Below are 19,978 nucleotides of genomic sequence, written 5' to 3' on the forward strand. Positions count from 1 at the left end.
GTATAAAAAAAGGACAATAGTTTGAGTATATTTTTTTGGGTTCATCAATGACACACGATTTGCTTCTCATGAATAGCAAATTCAATGTGAATACATCTCTTTAATAAAAGAGTCTAATCAGACACCCTAATTATTTCAAGCAGGTGCCAAACATATTTAGCCACTACTGTCAATTGATATGTATACACAATTTTGAGTGCCAAATTATTTTAGACAATTATAACATCCAGTTAACATCATTAATATTAGTACAGTAAATATTTGTTAAAATAATTTACCTGACTCCAGATGGTCATATCTGGTTCATCCAGGATGGAAGACCCAGCTTGCTCCTCATCAGCCTCTGCTGGGGTGGAGGGAAGGGTGGAGGGAAGGGTGGAGGGAAGGGTTGAAAGTGATGGCCTGGCTTCATTCTGGTCATCCAGAAAACGGAGTTGATTGTAGTACCACAGCCTAGGTACATAAACATCATCTGCTGATGCTCCTGATCTCCTTGATTCCTGGATCTTCTTATGCTCCCTCTTATACATGTTCCTCAAGACCCCAATTTTCTTGAGCAATGTCTCCATTGTTGCTTCCGGGATGGTCGCCTGGACAAAGGCCAGAAGTCTCTCCAGCGTTGACTTCCTCACATGCTTTGCATAATACTGAGGGTGTTTCACCTCCCACAAATTCCTCATCTCTCGATATTTCGAAATAAAAGCTGTAAGGAACTCTGGATCCTTAAATAGGGGATTCATTATATCTGGAAAAGATGAAGTCACAAGACAAAAAACACTTTTATTATAGGTTTCTGCTAACCCCTCATCATCTTCTCCCTATGTAGGCCTCATCAATCTATCAAGCCATATAGGCCGCTTGCTACAAAGTCATGACCATAAAACCCCCAAAAAAATATATTTAAAATTACCTTCGTTTTGTAACGTCCTGGTCCACTATCACCTACCACAGAACGTATGTACGACACGTGCGCAAGGCTCTTTATACACTACGCATGTGTGAAACTCCGCCTGCGTCGCCCGCCCCTGACGTTCGATTTTAACTCATGTTCTCCGCCCATTTTTTGTTACGGCGCGTAGTGGAGTTAAAGAATGGCGGAGACACCTGAAATGTTGACGACCTCAGGTAGTGGAGACAGCCCGGAGGCTGGAACGTCAACGAAATCTATGAGGCCTAGATTTAAGGCCTCTAATATGAGTTTTAAAGAGATGGTGGAGATGGTGGCCATTCTTCACAAAGACGACTATGATGGCAATTATGGGCCGTACGCACGGCCAAATTTGCGCAAGGCCAAAATAATGGCGAAGGTCGTGGAGACTTTGCAGGCATCTTTTGGGGTCCAGCGCTCCAAAGATCAATTGAGAAAAAGATGGTCTGACCTGAAACTCAGGGAGCCGGATCAATACCGACGTATCCGGAAAGTTCTTAAAAAAAGTAAGTACTTGTCGTGTTTTTCTCTTGTGTTTATTACCTTGTATACTGCTCCATGTGCTTTTCCTTCCTATACGATTTTTTGTTCATCGTTTTAAACGATCTTTTAATAAACCTTGTTACATATCTATAGATAGATCTATATATAGATGTATAGAGATATATATATCTATATCTATCTATATATATATATATATATATATATCTATATCTATATATATATATAGATCTATATATATATAGATCTATATATATATATAGATCTATATATATATATATATAGATATATATATATATATATCTATATATATATATATATATATATCTATATACATATATATAGATCTATATATATGTATATAGATATATATATATATATCTATATAGATATATATATATATATATATATATATATATATATATCTATATAGATATATATATATATATATATATATCTATATAGATATATATATATATATATAGATATATAGATATAGATATATATATCTATATATATCTATATATATATAGATCTATATATATAGATATATATAGATCTATATATATATAGATATATATATAGATCTATATATATATATATATATAGATATAGATATCTATATATATAGATATAGATATAGAGAGAGAGAAATATAGAGATAGGTAGATAGATAGATATAGAAATGTAAAACATTCTTTTGGAATATTTGAAGTTATCTTAATTTTTTTGCTTTACATTTAGTTAGATATTTAGAGATTTTGTTCCAGATATAGAGAGAGATCAAAAGATTATTAACTATATTTTGAGATATTGATATCTATCTATCCGATATGTCTTTATAATTTTAAATATTGAGGTAAAATAGGAACTCTACACAAACCACTTCACTACAAATGTTGGAAAATTACTATGTACTAAAATATCTGTGTGCTAATTAGATTAATAATTTTTTGTTTCACATAGGGGAAAAATCACTCAGCCAACAAGAAGACAGTCCACCCCAAGCCAAACATGATTGGGAAATCAGCCCAAGTCCCATTGAGGATGTGGAGGAAGGAGAGGTGGGCGACATGGGCACCCCACCAGGTGAGTGTCTGACACACCAGCTTACGTTAATCTATGCATGGCTGCCTTTTGTTTAATGTAATTTGTCTACTCTATTTTAGGGGATCTGGTTGTGCTTCATTCAAGCAACAGCGCCACCCCCGAGGATGTGGAGGAATTAGGCTACATGGGCACCCCACCAGGTCAGTGTCTGAGACAACAGCTTTATTTATGGTAAGGTAAACTATGTATGTGTGCATATTTCTAAAGACATTTTTTGGTTTCATTCCACTTTAGGTACAAGAAGTGACTATTTCACCTCAGAAAGTGCCCAACGGCTAATTGGTCAAATAATGGCCTGGAATAAAGACATTGATGAAATGCGTAATCAGCTGTATCGTATGCAGCAGGAAATGAAGGACATGATTGATGTTTTGGGTCGAATCTAAATGCCCTTTTTTAAACCCCAAAACATCAATCATGTCCTTCATTTCCTGTTTTGCTGACCCCATTCTGGGCCTTCTCTTTATTTTTTTGGCTGAACATAAATGGCTGTTTAACCTAATGTCAAAAAGGAGGGCTGTTTCTCGTATATACCTCAAAAATCCACAAAAAAATAAAACTTGATTTTCTAAAAAACACAAAAAAAAAAAAAAAAAAGTGATTTTAAAAAACCAAAAAAAAAAAAAAAATTGATTTTAAAAAACCCCAAAAAAAAAAAAAAAATTAATTTTAAAAAACCAAAAAAATAAAAAAATTGATTTTAAAAAACCAAAAAAAAAAAAAAATTAATTTTAAAAAACCAAAAAAATAAAAAAATTGATTTTAAAAAACCAAAAAAAAATAAAAAAATTAATTTTAAAAAACCAAAAAAATAAAAAAATTGATTTTAAAAAACCAAAAAAAAATAAAAAAATTAATTTTAAAAAACCAAAAAAATAAAAAAATTAATTTTAAAAAACCAAAAAAATAAAAAAATTGATTTTAAAAAACCAAAAAAATAAAAAACTTGATTAAAAAACCAAAAAAAAATAAAAAAAACTTGATTTGCAAAAACCAAAAAAAAACTAAAAAAACTTGATTAAAAAAAAAAAAATAAAAAAAACTTGCTTTTACAAAAAAAAAAAACAAAACTTGATTTTCCAAAAAAAAAAAAAAAAAAGCCTGTTTGCGAAAATCAAAAAGCCAAAAATATTTTTTTGTGGATTAGGTAGAAATATTTAAATATAATTATATTTTGCTACATTATTAAGATATCATTATATTTTTGTCTATGAACATTTTATACTAAATGCAGAACTGAATGCATAACAACCATTAATAAAAACATCTCCTTATAGGATTTTAAAAAATGTGTGGTTTGTTATTTCAAGGCTCAGTATCAGTTTGGTTATAATTGTAAAAAAGTTGTTTACAGTGGCAATGGAGCTTATTTAGACATTTTTAAAATTCAAATACAGTTGGCACTACAACTGCTCGACCATAACCTAGGAGACAGCCCAAAAGAAAGGCAAGCAATAAATATAATGCCAGATTTCAGCAATATTTTTTTTATTGTAAAAAATTATATATCCTGGCCCATTGCAATGGCCCCCCTACCCATAAAATAATTAACATATTGCTGTCTAACTTGACGGGCACTTTGGGGGGCCAAGCCAGTACGGACAGTATCCAGGCCTGTAAGGTTGGCTTCTATTTGTCCGGCCTCAGGCCCAACTGTGCCTATATAATTCTGAGAATGTTTGTTTAAAAAGTTGTGCAGAATGCAGCACGATAAAATGATAAAATTAAGTTTGTATTCCGCCAAATTAATGGCTGTTTGAAACAGGCGGAACCGGCTGGCCAGAATTCCAAGCGCATTCTCAACCACTCTTCTAGCTCTGGCCAGCCGGTAATTAAAAACCCTCCTCTCCGGGGTGAGGGTTCTTTGGGGGAATGGCCTCATGAGGTGCTTGCTGAGAGCGAAGGCTTCATCGGCAATGAAGACAAAGGGGAGTCCTTCCACGTTATCCTCATCAGGTGGCAATCCCAGGCCACCACTCTGGAGACGCTGGCAGAACTCCGTCTGGGCAAATACTCCTCCATCCGACATCCGGCCATTCTTCCCCACGTCCACATATAAAAAATCATAGTGTGCCGACACCACCGCCATTAAAACAATACTGTGGAACCCCTTATAATTAAAATAATATGACCCCGAATGGGGTGGTGGCACAATGTGGACATGTTTCCCATCTATAGCCCCTCCACAATTGGGAAAGTCCCAACGGCTGGCAAAATGGGATGCCACAGTCTGCCATTCCTGTGGCGTTGAAGGAAACTGGGGAATCAAACAAGAAAACCAAAATCAATTAATTTGGAAGCTAACATTGCAAGAAAATTAGACAATTAAAAACATTATTCCCCAGCATCAGTATAACATTCAATAATTTAATTGTTCTGGAATAACTAATATGGAAAGGCACACTTATCAGATTGCTCACCCCCTCTGATGGAACATTGATTACATTTTAGGGGGTTGTGAAATCCCTAAAAAAAATTACTTTTAGGACACGCAGGAATTTAGGGACTAAAAAGGCTACAAGACTGCAGTTGTCGCACTCTGCAGGTGCAGTTGCTAACCAGCTTACAGTAAATGAGGTAATGTAAAAAGGCATTCATGTTGCAAGGAGTACACAATCACATGCAAGGGCAATTAATGAAAACACTTTGAGGCTTGCATATGATTTGATGATGGAAATCAGCAGAGCTTCTGCTCATTTACTAAAGCACTGGAACAAATGCACTTGTAGAGTGCACATGCATTTTGCAAACTGCAACATAGATTTGCTTTAGACAAATCAACACCACAGAACATTCAAGCAAATTTTAACGAGGGTGGGGGTGGGGGGGTTGTGAAATCTAGATAATTGCTCATTAGCAGCACACTATTTGGAGTGAGTTTAGGTGGGGGGGGGGGTGGGGGGGTTGTGAAATCTAGATAATTGCTCATTAGCAGCACACTATTTGGAGTGAGTTTAGGTAGGGGGGGGGGGGTGGGGGGGTTGTGAAATCTAGATAATTGCTAATTATAAGCACACTAAATACACTCCAACAAAATACATTCAAAATGAGTAGACTAGGTGGATATGTTCCCATCACTTCATGCTGGGAAGGTTATTGAAGGAAAATATACATGCATGACAAAAAATAACAGGAAAAAATTCCAGCATGTGTGAGGATAAAAAGGGGACATTCACACTATATTGCAATGATGGTAAGTAGTGTTTGAAGCAAGAAATACATTACATTATCAAAGATTACATAAAAGAACATGTGATGCTAATAAAAGAAAAATATCTTACCTTAATATAGTCCTTCTGCAGGACCTGTATGATGGCAGAACAGGTCTCTGGGATAATGATCCCCAGAGCCTGGGGGGAGATGCCTGTCGAGAACTTAAGGTCCTGCAGGCTTCTCCCTGTGGCCAAATACCGCAAGGTAGCGACCAGCCTCTGCTCCGGAGTGATGGCTTGCCTCATGCAGGTATCCTGCCTGCTGATATAGGGGGTCAGCAAAGCCAACAAACGGTCAAAAACGGGGTCCGTCATCCGGAGAAAGTTCCTGAAATCCTCAGGATTATTCTCACGGATCTCACGGAGCAAAGGCATGTGACAGAACTGGTCACGCTGAAGCAACCAATTCTTGGTCCATGAACTCCTCCTCGCCCTGTTCATGGACTGGTCTTGGGCTGAAGAATAAACTACAGCACCAAGCACATACAATGCACGAGCTCTACGACGAGTACGTACAGGTAACATGGCTTCAAAACGGTCGGCTGGTCAGAACGCACTAAACAGAACGCACTGAAGAACAGCAAGGCCTGTGAAGAACGACCTGAAAATCAGGAACGAGCGGCCAATAAAACAAAGATTTCTCAATGCCAACTGACCAAACGCACTGAAAAGCAGATACAAACCTCACAAGCACAGACTGAACAACAGTTAAAACGAACTGAAAAATACGAGTCTCACAAGCGCGAATCGTCTCTCACCAAACTTCTACTAACACGAGATAAACACGAGATTAGCAGAAGGAGCCCAAAGGGTGTCGTACGGGCTATTGAACTTCCGTTTTATAGTCTCGTCGGACTTGGTGTACGTCACCGCGTACTAGGCTGTCGTACTTTTGTGTGGTCGTGTGTGTGCAAGTCCGTTCGTAAGAAAGTCTGCCGCAAGTCCGCCGAAGGTACGTCGGAAGTATGTCGGACAGGCTGTCGGACTTTTGTAGGTGAAAAGTCCGACCGTGTGTACGCGGCATAAGTAGCAGGTGAAGGTCACATTTGCTGGAGGTCCTCCACCAGTGCCACATTCATGTCTTGCGATAAAGGCAAGTTTTTTTTGAATCCACACTTTTTTGTCATTTAATCAACGCCTACATGTATCTGTGTTGACAGCATTGACTTCCTGGACAATGGAATGCCAGATTTCCTCTTTCCTTGAGTGGGAACCATATAATCGGACTCAGTTGCGTACCATCCTTGACACTAAAACGCAATTCTGTGCATTGCTGAACTTTCCAGTTCATTTTTCTTTCAACCACTCATACCCTCCTTACTCTCCTATCACTAACACTATCAAAATATATATATATATATATATATATATATATATATAATATATATAATATATATAATATATAATTTTTTTTTTTTTAACCCAAAGCTATGGTTTGAACCCATGGGCAGTTCTATTTTATTATAGAGGGGAAACTCATTTCACTTTTTTAATTTATTTGTTTATTTTGTATTCATTATTTCTATTTATATAATTTTATTTTAATTATTTATTTATATTAAAATTTAATTTTGTACAGCTGTTTGACAGATGCAGCATCAACCATTTCATATATACACCGTTCAAGAACATGTGTAATTATTGTGTAATATGTGAATATTAGTTACGTTTTACAATAAGGGGGGGTGTATATTTGTGATTGGTGGACTTTAAAGTTTAATTTTATGAAGAAGTGTGCTGCTTGATGTTTTACTTTGTTTTAACACGACTGTAATCTCGGGAGAAATCCCGAGATTACAGCCTTGTATTCATAGCGAGCGCTCTGAACGTTTGTAGATCACTTTTCTCCTCCTGAAGAGAAGCAATCTACACAGGTTCATAAACTGGCACTCTGTGTTGAAGAATTTACACAGAGAATGCCGGCGATCTGTGCAGTGATGATATATCACTGTTTCATAAATGGACACCAGTGTAACTATGCTTTCCCCTGAATATTCTAATACGTTACAATTTTCTTTGTCAGAAATTGACACTGCTACATTTAGTCTAACCTGAGCGCTAAAATATTCTCATTATATTCCCAGATATTCAGGAAAAGCACAAACACCATCTGATGCAGAAGACAGAGACACTTTTGGAGCATAGACCCCCAGGAACTACCCAGGAACCACAAAGATTCCTCATCAATGAGCGTTATGTGAACCTTATTGTAGTTTCCACTGATCAGTTTAGGGGTCGTCCCCAGAATGAGCTAATACAGACCGGGGTAAAACATGAGGAATTCTTTAAGAAAACACAGAGTGGACTGGAACAGATTTCCCTCAACAAGCTGTTCCGCTGGAACCAGCAGTCACAATGTGTACCACATGCAGTAATGGTGAGCGGAGTGCCAGGAATAGGGAAGACCACACTGATGCAGAAGTTTGTCTATGATTGGGTAACCGGAAAACATTACCAGAGATTTGCTTTTGTCTTCTTCTTCAAATTCCGGGACCTTAATAGAATGGAAAAGGTCAACTTAGAGGAGATGATCCTTCATCAATATCCATATCTGGAGGATCAGATCGGAGAAATTTTTCAACAACCGGAGAGACTTCTGTTTATATTTGATGGGTTAGATGAAAGTATTCACCAAATGGATTTCAAATCAAGTAGACACTTTGCTAACAAGACAATATCTGGGGAGATTGTGGTCAGTTTGGTGAGGCAGAGTCTTCTTAAGGGTTGCTCTGTACTGATAACCAGCCGCCCAACCAGACTGACATCAGTTGATACCAGTGATTTCCAGAGAATAGCTGAGATCATGGGATTTCTCCATGGAGACAGACTGATCTTCTTTAATAATTTCTTTGGAAATGAGGAATTGTCAGAAAAGGCTTTTCATTATGTGCAGGAGAATGACACACTGTACACTTTCTGTTATATCCCATCATACTGCTGGATCATCTGTACAGTGTTATCAATGTGCTTCAGAGCCCAACCAACAATCACTGATCAGCTGATGACATCATTACCCAAAACAGTGACACAACTCTTTGTGACATTTGTCTCCAACATTCTGGCCAATCACTGCCAGAATAAAGATGGCGACCACACTGTCCGGGAACTCCTGACATCTATTGGGTGGATGGCAGAACATGGAGTCATGAGTCACATGATTGTATTTGATGATCGTCATCTGGAGTCATTCCATGTGAGAAATGACAAATATCTCTTTTCATGTTTCATGATGGAATCTGGTCAGCCTCCTAATGTGGATTACACCTTCTTACATCTCACTCTTCAAGAGTTTTTTGCCGCTTTAGTCCATTTTATTGCCTATAATCCTGACAGATTACAGAAAACACTTGATGAGGCAGAATCTCACAAAGACGGCCGTGCTGAAATACTCCTCCGTTTCCTCTGCGGTCTCTCAGACTCTTCTACTAGATCCATGTTAAAGTCTCATGTGGGAGAATTGTCTTCTCAGGCTGCCAAACATGTCATCACCTGGATCCAGAAGAAAATTGCAGAAAAAGTACCTGACAAATCCCAAGTAGTCAACAGAGAGCTTCTTAATGAATTCTATTATCTCCATGAGAGCAGGAATAAGGCTCTGGTGTCACAATGTATTGGGTCAAATAAAGTTGATTATTCTAATGTCCCCCTCAGCCCCCTGGACTGCTCTGTGCTGTCTTTTATCCTTCAATCCCTCAAAGAGACACAAGATGTAGATCTAAGTTCATGTAACATTCAGGATGAAGGATTGAAGAAACTTATACCAGCTCTACACAACATTAAGAGTCTGAGGTAAGTAATAAATATGATTAATCACCATGCTGTATTAAATTGGTAATTGCAGGTGTTTTGTCCAGAGAAATTATTAATTATTGGTGTTATTTGTTTTCTATGATATGCAGATATGTACATATCTATTTATGTGAATACATCAGATAATACTTAAAGTGACTGTAAAGTAAAAGCAATTCCCTGCATTAAGGTAAAAAATAAGGATAAGTCGAACACCCCCCGGTTCGGTTCGCAGAAGAACTTGCAAATAGGCAAAAAATTTGGCAGAACACATGAACACCGTTAAAGTCCATGGGACACGAACATTAAAAATCAAAAGTGATCATTTTAAAGGCTTATATGCAAGTTATTGTCATAAAAAGTGTTTGGGGACCCGGGTCCTGCCCCAGGGGACATGTATCAATGCAAAAAAAAGTTTTAAAAACGTCAGTTTTTCGGGAGCAGTGATTTTAATAATGCTTAAAGTGAAACAATAAAAATGAAATATTCCTTTAAATATTGTGCCTGGGGGGTGTCTATAGTATGCTTGTAGAGTGGCGCAGTTTTCCCGTATTTCCCGTAGAACAGTACCACAGCAAAATTACATTTCTAAAGGAAAAAAAGTCATTTAAAACTAATGGTGGTACGCGGTGGTAATGAATTGTCGGGTCTAAGAATTATAGACAAAACTCACTTAAAAAAACGATATGGGTTCCCCCCAGTCCATTACTAGGCCTTTTGGGTCTGGTATGAATATTAAGGGGAACCCCGAACCAAAAATAAAAAAAAATTGCATGGGGGTCCCCCTAAAATCCATACCAGGCCCTTCAGGTCTGGTATGGATATTAAGGGGAACCCTGCACCAAATAAAAATAAAATGGCGTAGGAGTCCCCCCAAAATCCATACCAGACCCTTATCTGAGCACGCAACCTGGCAGACCGCAGGAATAGGGGGGACGAGAGATCGCCCCCTCCTGAACCGTACCAGGCCCTCAACATGGGGAGGGTGCTTTGGAGTAGCTCCCCAAAGCATCTTATCCCCATGTTGATTGGGGCAAGGGTCTCATCCTCACAACCCTTGCCCAGTGGTTGTGGGGGTCTGTGGGCAGGGGACTTATCAGAATCTGGTAGCCCCCTTTAGCAAAGGGATCCCCAGATCCCGCCCTCCCCATGTGAATTGGTAACGGGTACATTGTACCCCTACCATTCCATAAAAAAATGTCAAAAATAGTAAAAAAGACAGGAGACACTTTGGAACAAGTACTTTATTAAAACATAAAAAAATAAAAATGTCCTGCGATGTAGATCCATCTCACGCCACCCGACGGACCGAAAAAAGAATAAAAAAAACAACGTAACAGCTCCGCCTCCATGGGAGGCTCCTGCCGAGCGACGCTTCTTCTCAATGACAGCTGTTATATAACTGAAGGCGAGGCCACTCAGTGACGTAAACAGGCGACCCCGCCTTCCTGAGATCACGTGGCGTCAGAGGAGCTGTCATCGTAAAGAAGAATCATTACTCGGCGGGAGCCTCCCATGGATGTGGAGCTGCTGCAGCTTTTTTTTTCTTTTTTCATCTCGTCGGGCGGCGTGAAATGGATTTACAATGTGGGACATTTTTATTTTTTTATTTTTTAAGAAAGGACTTGTCCCAAAGTGTCTCCTGTCTTTTTTACTATTTTTGACACTTTTTTGGGGGGCTACTCCAAAGCACCCTCCCCATGTTGAGGGCATGTGGCCTGGTACAGTTCAGGAGGGGGGCCCTCTCTCATCCCCCCCTCTTTTCCTGTGGCCTGCCAGGTTGCGTGCTCAGATAAGGGTCTGGTATGGATTTTTTGGGGGGGCTCTACATCATTTTCTTTTTCAACTTGGCACAGGGTTCCCCTTAATATCCATACCAGACCTGAAGGGCCTGGTATGGATTTTGGGGGGACCCCCACGCAATTTTTTCTCATTTTTGGTTGGGGTTTCCCCTTAATATTCATACCAGACCCAAAGGGCCTGGTAATGGACTGGGGGGGCCCATGCCATTTTTTTCAATGAGTTTTAACTATATTGCCAAAGCCCGACAATGTATTACAGCTGCGATCAGTTTTAAATTACTTTTTTCCTTAAGAAATGTCATTTTGCTGTGGTACTGTACTAGACACGGGACCACTTTACAGGCATACTATAGACACCCCCCAGGCACGATATTTAAAGGAATATTTCATTTTAATTGTTTCACTTTAAACATCATTAAAATCACTGCTCCCAAAAAAAAGTCAGTTTTTAAAACTTTTTTTTGCATTGATCCATGTCCCTTGGGGCAGGACCCGGGTCCCCAAACACTTTTTATGACAATAACTTGCATATAATCCTTTAACCACTTCAGCCTCGGACCATTTGGCTGGCCAAAGACCAGAGCACTTTTTGCGATTCGGCACTGCGTTGCTTTAACTGACAATTGCACGGTCGTACGACGTGGCTCCCAAACAAAACAGATGTCCTTTTTTCCCCACAAATAGAGCTTTCTTTTGGTGGTATTTGATCACCTCTGCGGGTTTGATTTTTTGCGCTATAAACAAAAAAAGAGCGACAATTTTGAAAAAAAGCAATATTTTTTACTTTTTGCTATAATAAATATCCCCAAAAAATATATAAATACATTTTTTTTCCTCAGTTTAGGCCGATACACATTCTTCTACATATTTTTGGGTCCTGCCCCAGGGGACATGTATCAATGCAAAAAAAAGTTTTAAAAACGTTTTTTGATTGGTTTGAGCAAAAGTTATAGCGTCTACAAAATAGGGGTTAGTTTTATGGCATTTTTATTTTAAATTTTTTTTTACTAGTAATGGCGGCGATCTGTGATTTTTATCAGGACTGCGACATCATGGAGGACACATCAGATTTTTTTTAAACAATTTTGGGACCATTATCATTTATACAGCAATCAGTGCTATACAAATGCATTGATTCCTGTGTAAATGACACTGGAAGTGAAGGGGTTAACCACTAGGGGGCAGTGTAGGGGTTAAGTGTGTCCTAGGGAGTGATTCTAACTGTGGAGGGAGGGGCTACGTGAGACACATCACTGATCACCGCTCCCAATTACAGGGAACTGTGATCAGTGTCAGTGTCACTAGGCAGAACGGGCAAATGCTTGTTTACATTAGCATTTTCCCGTTCTTCAGCTCTGTGAGACGATCGCAGGTATCCTGGAGCAGCAGGGCACACGACCACACGGCGGCAAATTCGAAGGGACGTCCAGGTACCTTTGTGAGATGCTGTATGTGTATATGTATATATATATATATATATATATATATATATATATATATATATATATATATATATATATATATATATATATATATATATATATATATAGGGCTTTTTTTCAGGGGGAACTTGGTGGAACTCAGTTCCACCACCTCTGGCTCAGACCCTCTGCTCCCTGCCCACCACTATCACTTGTAAACACAAAAGTCCGGTTTCTGTGTTTACAAGTGACAGCTCTGCACTGTGTGTGTAATGCAATCCTGGTATTTAATGACCTTTAAGATCCCCAATACTGTTCATGAAATTTGACTGACCACACCCACTGTTTGATGTGATTTGGAGGGTGTGTGTAGGGGAGCGGTTTTGGGGGGTCGTGGTTGAGTTCCAGCACCTACTGTTTGAGAAAAAAAGCCCTATATATATATTAGTCCGTAGGGTTCAATATTGAGTTGGCCCTCCCTTTGCAGCTATAACAGCTTCACCTCTTCTGGGAAGGCCGTCCACAAGGTTTAGGAGTGTGTCTATGGGAATGTTTGACCATTCTTCCAGAAGAGCATTTGTGAGGTCAGGCACTGATGTTGGACGAGAAGGCTTGGCTTGCAGTCTCTGCTCTAATTCATCCCAAAGATGTTCTATTATTGGATTGAGATCAGGACTCTGTGCAGGCCAGGCAAGTTCCTCCACCCCAAACTCGCTGACCCACACTATATTGCCAAAAGTATCAGCCCACCCCTCTAAATCATTTGGTGGAGGGGGATTATGGTGTGAGGTTGTTTTTCACGGGTTGGGGTTGGCCCCTTAGTTCCAGTGAAGGGAACTCTTAAGGCAGGGATAGACAATCTTGGCCCTCCAGCTGTGGTGAAACTACAAATCCCATCATGCCTCTGCCTCTAGGAGTCATGCCTGTGATTGTCAGGGTCTTGCAATGTCTCATGGGACTTGTAGTTTTAAAACAGCTGGAGGTCCGAGGTTGCCTACCCCTGTCTTAAGGCATCAGCATACCAAGACATTTTGAACAATTTCATGCTCCCAACTTGGTGGGAAGAGTTTGGGGATTTGATTGGACACAGCGGGAGCCAATCAGTGGGTGTCTGCTGGGACCCGCTGATCATTCCCGAGAGAGACAGAACGGCAGTCTGCCGATGTAGGAACACAGGTCTCTACCTTCCCACAGTGAAAGCAACTCCCCCACAGTTAGTAAGCGCTCCCTAGGAACACAGTTAACCCTTTGATCGCCCCTGATGTTAACCCCTTCCCAACCAGTGTTTATAGTACAGTGACAGTGTATATTTTTAGTACTGATCACTTCATTGGTGTCAATAAATACAAATTATTTAAATCTATCCCATAGTTTGTAAAACTTTTGTGCAAACCAATCAATATACGCTTATTGGGATTTTTTTTACCGAAAACGTAGCAGAATATATATTGGCCTAAATTTATGAAGAAATTTGATTTTTTTTTTCCTTTTTTTATTGGATATGTTTTATAGCAGAAAGTAAAAAATATTGTTGTTTTTTTTTCAAAATTGTCAGTCTTTTTTTGTTCATAGCGCAAAAAATGAAAACTGCAGAGGTGATCAAATGTCACCAAAAGAAAACTCTATTTGTGGGAAAAAAAGGACATCAATTTTATTTGTGTACAGCATCGCACGACCGCGCAATTATCAGTTAAAGTAATGCAGTGCCGTATCGCAAAAAATGGCCTAGTCATGAAGGGGGTAAATCTTCTGGAGCTGAAGAGGTTACATTTCTTAAAACTAGCAAACAAATGCGTCTTGATGGTTTTCCTGCCATCTATTACAAAATAAATGTTTCTCTTTGCTCAATACCGACATTAAGCTGCTGGCAAAAATTATAGCCTTTAATTAAAATTCTAATATCTGATAGTCGCTAGTCTCATATCACCAGACTAAGTCAGTTTTATACCTGGCCATCAAGGCAGAGATAACATCTTCCACCTTCTCCATCTCTTATGCCGCGTACACACGGTCGGACTTTTCGTCTACAAAAGTCCAACGGACGCCGACGGACTAAAGCTGGCTGGTAATCCGATCGTGTGTGGGCTTCTCCGGACTTTCAGCAGACTTTTTCAGCCTCAAATCCGACGGACTTTAGATTTGAAACATGCTTCAAATCTTTACGTCGTAACTACGACGGACCCCGAAATCCGCTCGTCTGTGTGCTAGTCCGACGGACAAAAACCCACGCTAGGGCAGCTATTGGCTACTGGCTATGAACTTCCTTATTTTAGTCCGGTGTACGTCATCACGTACGAATCCGTCGGACTTTTGTGTGGTCGTGTGTAGGCAAGTCCGTTCGTTAGAAAGTCTGCTGCAAGTCCGCCGAAAGTCCGCCGGAAGTCTGTCGGACAGGCTGTCGGACTTTTGTAGACGAAAAGTCCGACCGTGTGTACGCGGCATTAGGATTTTTTGGGATTTAACTAGATCTATCTCTATTATTGTCCTTAGATATCATACTTACATAGTTGATAAGGTTGAATAAAGACAATATTCCATCCAGTTCAACCTGTGTGTATGTGTGTCAGTGTCAGTAATCATTTCCCATATCTCTATATATTGTGTTCACTAGGGATGGGCCGAACACCCCCCCCCCGGTTCGGTTCACAGCAGAACATGCAAACAGGCAAAAAATTAGTTTTAACACTATGGGTATGGATATTAAGGGGAACCCCGCGCCAAAATAAAAAAAATGGCACGGGGGTCCCCCTCAAAAACCCATACCAGACCCAGGCAGGGTGCCTTTGGCCAATTATGGCTCAGGGGGTTAAGTCCACACCCCACACTATATAAGGCCGCGTGTAGTGTGTTGGTGGCATTTTTAAGAGAGAGACAGAGAGAGTGTCATTTCATTTAGTTTGAGCAGGCAGGTGATTCAGTTAGCTGCAGTGTATTTCATATATATATATATACAGTCAGTCTAATATATATATATATATATATATATATATATATATATATATATATATACAGTAGGTGACCGCGATATTGTGTCAATCTCGCCGCATTTCTCGGCGAGATTTGACACCTGTGAGCCCCATCGCGGGAGCCAGTGCCGAGATGGCTCACTGATCGGGAAAGGAAAACTTTGTTTTCCTTTTGCGATGAGTGACAGGCAGTGCTGACAGCTGCCTGGTATGAATCCTGAGGGGGAATGCCGCGCCAAATTTTAAATGAAAAAATTTGCGTGGGTTCCCCCCCAGGGACATACCAGGCTCTTAGGTCTGGCATGGATTGTAAGGGGAACCCCCTACGCCGAAAAATCGGCGTGGGTGTCCCCCCAAAATCCATACCATGCTATATAAATGGCTCCGCAGTTCGCACACAGCATTCCAGCCGGAGAGAGCGTCATGTCAACATCAGAAGAAGAGAAGAAGCGACGAGACAGCAGCGGCGAGACAGCGGCGACGAGACAGCGGCGGCAAGACAGCGGCAAGAAGACAGCGGCAGCGACAAGACAGCGGCAGCAGACCGGGCCCCTCACTGGCAAAAGAGCTGGAAGAAGATAGCGGAGGGGCATGGGAGAAGAGGCGGAACACCGGGAGAAGTTGGAAGAAGACCCCAGAGCTGCCTAATAAATTACTCTTAAAACCTGTGTACTGTGTTGTTTTTTATTGACAATTTTCCCTAGGTGAATGGGTAGGGGTACCATGTACCCCATACTCATTCACATAGGGTGGGGGGCCGGGATCTGGGGGCCCCCTTATTAAAGAGGCCCTTGTCCTCATTAACATGGGGACAAGATTCTTTGGGGTGGGGGGGCTGCAGGGCGCCCCCCTTTCCCCCAAGGCACCCATCCCCCATGTTGAGGGCATGCGGCCTGGTATGGCTCAGGAGGGGGGCGCTCATAGCCACCCCCTTTCCTGGCCGGCCGGGCTGCGTGCTCGGATAAGGGTCTGGTATGGATTTTGGGGGGGACCCCCACGCCGATTTTTCGGGGTAGGGGGTTCCTCTTACAATCCATGCCAGACCTAAGGGCCTGGTATGCCCCTGGGGGGGAACCCACGCCGATTTTTTTCATTTAAAATTTGGCGTGGCGTTCCCCCTCAGGATTCATACCAGACAGCTGTCAGCACTGCCTGTCACTCATCGTGAAAGGAAAACAAAGTTTTCCTTTCCCGATCAGTGAGCCAGCGCGACATGCACAGTACCCTGTCGCTGAGAACCAGCGTGATGGTATCGCGCTGGAAACACAATCTCGCGGTCAGGTACATATATATATATATATATATATATATATATATATATATATATATATATATATATATATATATATATATATATACACATGTATATATATCCACTGCATACAGTTTAGCTAGATCTCACTACACAACGTACCTGCTGTACTGTTTCTAATATACTTTAGGTTTAGGCAGGCAGTTGATTCAGTTAGCTGCAGTGTATTTCATATATATATATATATATATATATATATATATATATATATATATATATATACAGTCAGTCTAGTATATATATATTGTACAGGACGCCGTGGCTGGGTCCTGGAAAGACGCTATGTTTCCCCTGTGTTTGGACTGTGGTCCCTTTAAGGGAACAAAAAAGGGTTAACTCACCTGTCAGAGGAAATGGGTTTAAAACAAGACAGGAAGTTAGAGAGGGTGTGGAGGAGAATGTGGATGGTGTTTTGGTGTGCAGCAACAGTGAATAGCAGTGTCCTGCCTGGAAGCCTCCTGCTAGGGGAATCTACCTGCAACAGAAACTAAGGACTGTTTAACTGCAATAGCAGTTCTGGACTTTGCAAGTTGGTGAGACTGAAACCTTTTTCTTTTGTTTTGCTGCTGTAAAGCTATTTAAGTTCAATAAATCTCCTTTTGAGTGAAAAGCCTGTGTCCTGCGATCTAGCTGGTTCCCCAAACTTTACAAGTGGTGCTCGAATGCGGGCAGGACAGCAAACAGCAGGACTTAAAACTGACATTTAAAGGGACAGTACAGTGGATTTATGTCCTGGGTTAAAGCCGCACAAACCCTGAAAGCTGAAGCAATGGAGGAGCTAATTAAACAGCTGTCCTTGGCTAATATACAAGCGCAGACTCGCCATGAGGAAGCTAATCAGCGCTTAACAACCCAGCTGGAGGTACAGAGAGAAAACACTCGCCTGTTGGTAGCGCAGTTGGCAGCCCAGCAAGCGACCCAGCAAGAGGTTATGCAGGCTCAAGTGACTGCTTTAAAATAAGTAGTGCAGCAGCTTTCTCAGGGCCGTGAGCAAGCGGCTGTTGCCCCTGGCAACCAGGTGACCGTGAGGGCAAGCCATTTTTTGCAGAAATTGTCCCTGAGTGATGATGTAAAGGCATTTCTTGCTACATTTGAGAGGACGGCAGAGAGAGAAGGGTGGCCCCAGGACCAGTGGGCTGGCCTAATTGCTCCTTTCCTAACCGGAGATCCTCAAAAAGCCTACTTTGACCTGCCACCAGATCACGCTAAAGACTATCAAACATTAAAGGCAGAAATACTGGCTCGTTTGGGGATAACTACAGCTGTTCGGGCCCAACGAGTGCACCAATGGAAGTATCGTCCAGATCGTTCACCACGGTCTCAAATGCATGACCTGGTGCAACTGGTAAAAAAATGGCTGCAGCCCGAAATGTTGTCTGGCCTCCAAATCGTGGAGCGGGTCGTGCTGGACTGATACCTAAGGTCACTGCTAGACGACCTTCAACGGTGGGTCACAAGGAGAACTACCTGAACGGTCCAGAGACTGGGGAGAAGCTAGTCCCTCTGTTCCTGCGGTTAAGAGAAATAACCCTGAAATGCCGAATGTTCTTGAAAATGCTAATGATTTGGTTAATGGTGATGAAAGTAGTGCTGATGTTATTAAGGGTGTCAAAATGTGTGGTTCACAGACCTACCTGAACACTGAAGGGGGGGGGAACCTTCCCCACTTCAGGTAATGCTGGGGGAAGAGGATGAGGAAGTGGCCGTTACCCCTGCCCTGCCGGATTTGGGTGTTCCGCAGGGGGCATTTGGTACTGCCCAGATGCAGGACCCCACTTTGGCCCATGCACGGGAACAGGTGGTAGTAATAAATGGGGTTCCCCAAGAGCCAGGTGCGAATGAGCGGTGGCCACACTTTGCAATATGTAATGAATTGCTTTATCGGGTTACCAAAGTGAGAGAAAATGTGGTAGAGCAATTATTGGTACCCCAACAGTATAGACGCAAGGTCCTGGACCTGGCCCATGATGATGTTTTAGGGGGACACCTGGGAGTTGAAAAGACGGAGGCACGGATCACCGACCGTTTTTTCTGGCCAGGTCTGAAAGCAGAGGTAAGGAGATACTGTACCTCTTGTCCCACCTGTCAGTTGACCGCTCTGGTGACCCACTTCCGGAATCCTTTGGTCCCTCTGCCCATAATTGAGGTCCCATTTGAAAGGATAGCCATGGATATAGTGGGTCCCTTGGTGAAGTCGGCTCGAGGTCACTCCTACATACTGGTGATTCTCGACTATGCCACCCGATATCCTGAGGGGCTACCCCTGCGGAATACCTCCTCTAAGGCTATTGCCCGGGAATTATTCCAATTGTTTGTACGGACTGGTTTTCCCAAGGAAATACTAACGGACCAGGGCACCCCGTTTATGTTGAGGGTTATGGCCGACGTGTGCAAGCTCTTCCGGATTAAACAGCTGCGCACATCGGTCTACCATCCCCAAACGGATGGGTTAGTAGAACGCTTTAATAAGACCCTTAAATCTATGCTTAAGAGAGTTGTACAAAGGGATGGGAAAGACTGGGACTGTCTCTTACCAGCTCTCCTGTTTGCTATCCGGGAAGTGCCCCAGGCCTCCACTGGGTTTTCGCCCTTTGAGTTGGTATATGGGCGGAGACCTCGCGGACTACTGGATTTTGTTAAAGAGGAATGGGAAAGTGAACCTAGTCAGCATAAGAGTGTTCTTGAATATGTTTCCCAAATGCAGGAGAGGATCCGAACTGTGTTGCCACTAGTCAAGGAACATTTACAAAAAGCCCAGGAGGCTCAATGATGAGTCTATAATAGGGCTGCTAAAATAAGGAATTTCCAAGTGGGGGATCGAGTAGCGGTGTTGATTCCCACTGTGGAAAGTAAATTCTTAGCCAGGTGGCAAGGCCCCTTTGAAGTTGTAGAAAAAGTGGGAGAGGTGAATTATAAAGTCCACCAACCGGGTAAGAG

At 41.4% G+C, this 19,978-nt stretch overlaps 2 protein-coding genes across 2 annotated transcripts in view; both read left to right on the forward strand.

Moving 5' to 3' along the window:
- LOC141117048 (NACHT, LRR and PYD domains-containing protein 10-like) overlaps positions 1-9,544 on the forward strand; it is a 179,635-nt gene extending 170,091 nt beyond the window's left edge. Inside the window, exon 6 of the mRNA XM_073609632.1 lies at positions 7,836-9,544. Within this exon, the coding sequence (XP_073465733.1) occupies positions 7,836-9,544 (1,709 nt within the window). The remainder of the gene's footprint in view (positions 1-7,835) is intronic.
- LOC141117581 (uncharacterized) overlaps positions 1-19,978 on the forward strand; it is a 1,161,887-nt gene that overhangs the window by 965,469 nt on the left and 176,440 nt on the right. The window lies entirely within an intron of this gene.

The sequence above is a fragment of the Aquarana catesbeiana genome, linkage group LG13, assembly GCF_042186555.1.
Source record: "Aquarana catesbeiana isolate 2022-GZ linkage group LG13, ASM4218655v1, whole genome shotgun sequence".
Taxonomy (NCBI): domain Eukaryota; kingdom Metazoa; phylum Chordata; class Amphibia; order Anura; family Ranidae; genus Aquarana; species Aquarana catesbeiana.